Source organism: Lagenorhynchus albirostris, chromosome 2 (assembly GCF_949774975.1).
Source record: "Lagenorhynchus albirostris chromosome 2, mLagAlb1.1, whole genome shotgun sequence".
NCBI lineage: Eukaryota > Metazoa > Chordata > Mammalia > Artiodactyla > Delphinidae > Lagenorhynchus > Lagenorhynchus albirostris.
In genome coordinates this window covers 61,518,105-61,524,104 of record NC_083096.1, presented here as the reverse complement: position 1 = coordinate 61,524,104, position 6,000 = coordinate 61,518,105, and the positions used below count along the sequence as shown (strand labels likewise).

Genomic DNA, 6,000 nt, shown 5'->3' with positions numbered 1-6,000 from the left:
GGCTGGGCTTCTTCATTTTTTGGTCCCCACAGGCCCTGGCACTCAAGTTCTATCACGGGGAACGTATGCTTGATTGCAGGAGGGCCCCTTCCTGCGCCCCCAGGCCTCTGGCTCCCCTGCTCCCGTCCCTGATCCACCAGCTGCTACCTACCCCCCCCCTTCCCCTGTGCCCTCACCCTTCACAGGGAGGCACCACAGCCTCCCTGGCCCATCACCAGTTACCGTGGAATGATGGGCTACGCTGACAACAGAAGCGAAGTTTACAGCAGGAGCGAAGCCACTCAAATGCTGACAGAACAATGCAGACCATCAGGACACGCACTAACATCTGTGGTTTCTCTGGCGACTGTACAGAACACAGCCTGAACTCCTCAGCTGTGCTGGAGGAGGAGGGTGCCCGTCCCCCAGGTAAGAGCCCAGAGCCACTGGGGACGGGGCCTGCCCACAGCCTCCAGGAAGCAGAAAACCCCGGAACATGCTGCACTCCCAGCAGGCTCCTCTAGGACAGGGCCTGGGGGACGCGCTCCCTGCCGGCGTCCAGGGAAGAAATTCTGTGTGACAGTTTGCAATTGGATATGACCACATGTTACAACTTGAAGCATCCCGATCGTAAAGAAGAATACTTGGGTGGTGGAGAAATATGAGTGAACTGGTTTGTAAATACTTTATCCTGTGTCTTTAACAATCTGGGCATCTGCAGGTCTGGCCTGTGAGTGGTGAAATTCCAGGTGCTGTTAGCGAGGGGGCAGGTCCTGCATGCGGAGGGCAGCATAGGTGTCCTTGGTGGCCGTGCTGAGTCCCTGGGGAAAGCAAATCAGAACAGAAGAGGGGGTCAGGAGCTCTGTGTGGGCATGAGCCTGCCTGGAGGCCAACAGGTGTCTGCTGCAGCCTGGCCTGTGATCTCCCGCCCAGCTCAGAGGTCCAGGAACTGTCCCCTCATGCACAGGTGGGGCCTTGGCCCACGCAGCTGCAGCAGAGATGGTCCTGTGTCCCACTGGGAATGGCCTTGGTGCAATTCCTTCCCAGCTAAATTCTCACCTTCTCCCGGCTTCCCAAGTACTGTGCCCTACGAAGTTGCCTGTCAGACCAGAGGAAGGAGGGTCGCCCAGCTGGGACACCGGGCTGGGAATCAGCGGGGAGACCTCAGACCTGCTCCAGACAGCGTACTGTCCCTGATACCCGGGCCTCCGGGAAGCCGGGGCTTGTCACGGGGGAGAGAGTGGCTCCTTGGCCCCCGCCCTCCCGAGCCTCCTTCCCAGGCCATGCTACTGCAGTCACGTTCTTTGTCGGGGAACAGGCAGGCTGGTCCCAATCTCACTGGAACGTCTCCCCCTCTGGTCCAGGAGACAGATCAACAGCAGTGACACGCAGTAAAATTTGGGGGCCCTTTTGCCATCACTCTGAACTCAGGGAAGCCAGGTGGCCTGAAACTTTGGAGTCAATCAAGCAAGCTGTGAACAGCCCCAGTGAGGCACAAAGAACCAAGTAAGAACCCACTGGGGATTATATTTTAGAGAAGTAGGTTGGCTGTGCTTAGTTTGCATAATTATTCACCCTGATTTGCAAAAACTAGGCACCTGACTACATTTTCTATTTAAAGTTATTTTTCTTAACTTGTCTACTTCAATCTTCTCACCCATCTTCCCATCCTATTAGGTGTGAGGATACGAGGTGGAGCAAGGCTTCTGCAAGGGCCCAGGGCAGCGGCGCAAGAGGCAGGAAGTGGCTTGTGTGGTGTCCTTTGCCTGCATCTGCCCTTTGCTCAAGACCACACAGCCTCTGGGCAGCTGCCGCTTGTCTGCTGTGCCCAGTTCCCCCCGGGGCTCCCATGGCCTCCTGACTAGAACCAAGTCATTTGCCTGAATGGTTGAATTCCAGCCCCGCCCCAGGGGCTGGCCAGCAGAAGAGTCACCACAGGCCTGAATGGGTGCCCTGGGCTCGCCCAGCCCAGCTGCTGACAAGAGCTGGCACTGCCAACAAGCAACACAAGGGAGCGGGACCTTGGCTCTGGTTAGATGGTGCCACCCCGGGAAGAAGCCAGCAGCACTCACCTGGTAAAGGCCATCATGTCCCTTGCCTCTTCGCCGCTGGTTCTGTGGAGTGAGACAAGAAAAGGCTACAAGGTCAGAGAGCCAGCAGCAGCCTTCCTGCTCAAGAGTCCTCCTCAGAGGACCCCCAGAGAGTCACAGGTGACTGTCTCCCAGTCAGCACCCCTGCCCCGGGAGAGAAGGGTCCTCAGGTCACTGGTCAGACCTCGGTCTCCGCAGAGTAAGCTGAGGCCTGGCTTTGATGGGGCCCAGGTTTGCTGTGCCTGACTCAGACCCTCAGAGGCATCAGATTCCTGGATCTGGGCCGCACTGGAGCTGGCCACGCTGCCACTGCTTGGAATAAACAGGCCTCCCTGCAGCTCTCAAAATTCTTGGCTAACTAGGAAAAACAGTATGGAGGTTCCTCAAAAAACTAAAAACAGGGTTACCACATGATCCTGCAATCCCACTCCTGGGCATGTATCTGGAGAAAACTATAATTCAGAAAGATACATGGACCCCGATGTTCACTGCAGCACTATTTACAATAGCCAAGACATGGAAGCAAGCCAGACAAAGAAAGACAAATACTATATGATATTACTTATATATGGAATCTAAAAAAATTATACAAATGAACTTATTTACAAAACAGAAACAGACACAGACGCGGAGAACAACAGGCTTGTGGCTGCCGAGGGGGAGGGGGTGGGGGAGGAAAGGACTGGGAGTCTGGGATTAGCAGACGTAAACCTGTATGCATAGGATGGGTAAACAACAAGGTCCTGCTGTACAGCACAGGGAACTGTATTCAATCTCCTGTGATAAACCATAATGGAAAAGAAGATGAAAAAGAGTATAGAGACATATGTATAAATGAATCACTTTGCTATAAAGTAAAAAATTAACACACTGTACATCAACTATACTTCAATAAAACAAATCTTTAAGAAAATTCTTGGCCAGTCATCAATGCTCACTGGGAACGGCAACTAGGTCGTGGGTACAAGCTCGGACTGTAGAGTCCGTACAAATTCTGGCTCCCTCGTCACCAGCTACGTGACCTTGGGTAAGTTGTTGGACCTCCTGTGCCTGGCGGGTACACATTTCCCATTGGGTTACTGTGAGAATTAAATGAGACTATCTACCTGGTAAAGCACTGGCCAGGCCAGCTTTGTGGGCAACGCCACCTATGCAGTCACACGGAGATCAAACCTAGACGGGTTCAAAGCTCTGCTCTCACTTATGGAAATTCTTAATCATTTATGAACAAGGGGCCCCACCATCCTAAGTGCTGAACATACATTGGCACACATTACTCACCTGATAATTATTATGAACGTTGACAGACTTGGCCTGTTTTTGCAAAGCATGGACCATCTTAGTATTTAACTTGGTTTTTAATCCTAAAAGGGTATCAGCACTTTCTGAGTACCTAATATACTATCAAATGGATGACAGCTGGACTAACCTTTGCCTCTGGCAGCCACCACGTGGGCTTTTGCAGGTGATAGGAGGAAGGGATGGGACTCTTTGGAGCAGCCCCCATACCACCCAATCCTTGGGAATGAAGAAAGAGTATCACCCACCTCGCCCTTCATCCCGATCTCACTGTAGGCCTCCGCCAGCTTGTCTTTTCGCAGCTCCTGAAGAAGAGGGCGTGAGACACCGGTGTTACCCACTGATGTAGCAAACAGCGGGCTCCCCTACAAAAGGAAACCTCTGGATTCCCGAGTTGGTGGGGGGGGGTTCCACATTCAAGGCTCCAGAGACTCAAACATTTCTGCCAATAACCAGCTCCAACCCCCTCTCCCCCTCCTCAGCCCTCTGGAATCTTCTCTGAGCTGCCAGCCCTTTGCACTGAGCTCAGCTCAGGAGAGGTTCAAAAGGATAAGATGTGGAGTCCTAGCCAAAGGACACGCACGTTGGACAATGCAACGGCTCACCCCAGAGCCCCCAGAAGCATCTATTTGAGCAAGCTGTCTCTTCACACAGCCAACACCGTGGCTGTGCGTGGGCCAACTGCAGGAGGGAGGGAGAGTAGCTCTCTTTGCAGTGGCTGACCCTCTGCGATGGTCCCCTGTGTGGCAGACCCAGATCAACACCCAGGATGGTGAAGTTTTCAACAAGAGGCCACACTCAGGACACTCCTCCGGCCCCTAGGAACAGCAGCCCCTCAGAGGGGCTTGCCCAGCTTGACCTCGCTGTCCCCCCAGGTCCCACCAGGCTGATCCGGGAACTCCCGCGGCAGGCTTAGGGGCCGAAGGAAGGCAAGCCAAGGGGCCTTCCTACGAGCAGGCAGCAAGCAGGTGAGGCACTACTTGGCCAGGGAAGTGAAGGTCAAGTCAGGCAAAGACCACGGAGAAGGGAGCAAAGCCTTCATCCAGAGCCCTCCTCCAGCCCTACCCTCCAACTTTCCAATGCAAACTGTGCCACGTCCTCTACTCACATTGTACACGACTTCATGGGGATTCTTATTCTTCTTCCTCTGCCGGGAGAGACGAGGGGAAGAAGTTAGAGACGGAGAAACAGGGATCCAGGCCAGGAGAGTTTCAGCGCCCTCCCCAGGCCCCTTCCCCACACTCTCTGTGGGCTCTGCCATCCGCCTGTGCCCTCCTCGTGCTCCCGCAGCTGTGCTCCGCCACTCCCAGGCCCTCACAGCGATACCACGCCTCGGATTCCCTCGAGCACACGGACACGCTCTCTCACACCCAGGCTGAGCTCTGCTCTTAAGAAGACCCCACTCGGGCCTCCTCCAGCCGCTCCCCTCCCCACAGGGTGTGGAGTCTACAGCCGAAAAGGACAGAGTTGCTGGGAGCCCGGCATAAGGGCCTGCTTGCCGCATTAATGCGTGTGAGGCCCTTTGCGATGCAGGAGGGAGCCAAGGGCGAAGGCGGAGAGGGGCAGCGGCAAACGGGGCCCCCATCTGTCTGCATGGCCAGGCCTCTTGCACGTCAGGGTCCAGCGTAGTGGCAGCGTGCGCTGGTATTGAGAAGCCCTCTCCTCACTGCCCAGCTGAGCCCTCACACACTCACTCACACACACACACACAGAAACAGCAAGGCCCTACCGGTTTCCCCCCCATCTCAGGGTCCAGGCCCCCTCTCCTATCCAAGACGTCATACTCCTCTCTTCGTCCTAGATTAAGCTCCTGAAACAGAGAGAAAAGCGTCAGAGACCGGAAACAGAAGCTCAGGAGGATGGGGCCAGTAGGACTGGGAGTTCCTTCTGGGTGGTGGCTCACAAAGGAGCACGGACTGGGAGATCCATCGGCTACCGTCATCTCGGAGAACATCTCAAAGAGCTTATTACCATGGCGGCGAGGGTGGATCATCGATTCAAAGTCCCATTGCACGGAGAGCGTGAAGTCGCTTCTCCACCAAAGGGAAGATTCTACACTTTCCTCCTCCACTCCACCCCTCCAGCCTGCGAAACCGCTGCCAGGCGGGGGCTCGCTAGGGGCAGGCACTACACTACGCAGGCGCTTGCCGTGCATCACACCGCTAGCGCGCCGCATCCTCAGAGAACCCCCACCCCCCACCCCGAGGCAGGCACCATGACTATCCCCGTTTTCCGGGTTAGGAAACTGAGCCCCAGGGAGGTTAAAACAACTTGCAAGGCTGACAGCCGCGGACGAGACCTACAACCGAGCCCCGGCCGCTGTTTTCCCCACGTCCCAGCAGAGGACTGCACTTTCTCTAGACCGGGCTCTACGGGAGAGGCGGACTTACATTATAGACCTGGTTCTGGCCCTGCTGGTAGGCGGGGACGTCGGCACTCCTGCTGAACTGGATGAAGAGGAGAGAAAGCGTGTTACTCTCTGCGCAGGCAGCCTCGCTCCACTCCTCGACGGCCAACGGCGCGCGCCCTGCCTGCGGGGGGTCTGGGTCCTTGCGGGAGCCGGTGGCGCAGCAGCTTCTTTTCTGAGCTCAACTGTCCTTACGCCTCCCGGAGGCCAAGCGTAGCCACCGCA

At 55.8% G+C, this 6,000-nt stretch overlaps 1 protein-coding gene across 1 annotated transcript in view; it reads right to left on the bottom strand.

Annotated features, from left to right (window-relative positions):
* Positions 1–650: 650 nt before the first annotated feature.
* CD247 (CD247 molecule) overlaps positions 651–6,000 on the bottom strand; it is a 76,649-nt gene continuing 71,299 nt past the window's right edge. Inside the window, exons 3-8 of the mRNA XM_060133978.1 lie at positions 5,759–5,815; positions 5,098–5,178; positions 4,477–4,515; positions 3,617–3,673; positions 2,052–2,093; positions 651–800 (exon numbers count right to left, since the gene is read on the bottom strand). Coding sequence (XP_059989961.1) covers positions 735–800; positions 2,052–2,093; positions 3,617–3,673; positions 4,477–4,515; positions 5,098–5,178; positions 5,759–5,815 — 342 coding nt within the window. The 3' untranslated portion in view covers positions 651–734. The remainder of the gene's footprint in view (positions 801–2,051; positions 2,094–3,616; positions 3,674–4,476; positions 4,516–5,097; positions 5,179–5,758; positions 5,816–6,000) is intronic.